General features: G+C 57.4%; 1 protein-coding gene across 1 annotated transcript; it reads left to right on the top strand.

The window, feature by feature from the left end:
* Window positions 1-317: 317 nt before the first annotated feature.
* On the top strand, window positions 318-704 carry LOC136503353 (uncharacterized mitochondrial protein AtMg00860-like). The gene has a single exon (XM_066498454.1). The coding sequence runs from the start codon at window positions 318-320 to the stop codon at window positions 702-704; it is 387 nt and encodes a 128-aa protein (XP_066354551.1).

Genomic DNA, 704 nt, shown 5'->3' with positions numbered 1-704 from the left:
CTGGCAGACATAGAGAAGATGGCCTTCCGCACTCATCATGGCCACTTAGAATTTTTGGTCATGCCGTTTGTCCTCACGAACACGCTGACAACATTCTAGAGCCTCATGAACACCGTGCTCCAGCCCTTCCTCCATAAGTTCGTCTGGGTTTTCTTCGATGACATCCTAATCTACAGCCCGTCATGGACGACACATCTCCAACATGTCAAAGCGGTCCTCACGGCGCTGCCTGAACACTAGTTGCACTCAAGCACAGCAAGTGTTCGTTCACGTCGTCATCTGTGGCCTATCTTGGTCACGTCATCTTGACGAACGGCATGGCGATGGACCCGGACAAGGTGAATGCGCTGACGTCCTGGCCGCCGCCACACTCAGTGTGGGGTCTCCGTGTCTTCCTCGGCTTGGCGGGGTACTACCGCCGCTTCATCAAGGACTTCGGCGCCATCGCTGCACCCCTCACGCAGCTCCTGCGAAAGGACTCGTTCCTGTGGTCCGAGGCAGCCGTGGCCGCGTTCGCCTCCCTTAAACAGGTGTTGTTCACGACCCCTATCCTCCAACTGCCGGACTTTGAGCTGTCATTCGTCGTGGACTGCGACACGTCTGGCTCTGGCTTTGGCGCGGTCCTCCAGCAAGGCACCGGCGCGATCGCGTTCTTCAGTCGTCCGTTCTCGCCACACCACATGAAGCTGGCCGCTTATGAATGA

The sequence above is a fragment of the Miscanthus floridulus genome, chromosome 14 (assembly GCF_019320115.1).
Source record: "Miscanthus floridulus cultivar M001 chromosome 14, ASM1932011v1, whole genome shotgun sequence".
NCBI classification, from domain to species: Eukaryota; Viridiplantae; Streptophyta; class Magnoliopsida; order Poales; family Poaceae; genus Miscanthus; species Miscanthus floridulus.
Note: the sequence above shows the minus strand (reverse complement) of the source record. Positions and strands in the feature narration are given on the sequence as shown.

Excerpts from the sequence above, each read along its gene's own strand:
- LOC136503353 (XM_066498454.1), top strand. The coding sequence starts at position 318 with ATGGCGATGGACCCGGACAAGGTGAATGCGCTGACGTCCTGGCCGCCG.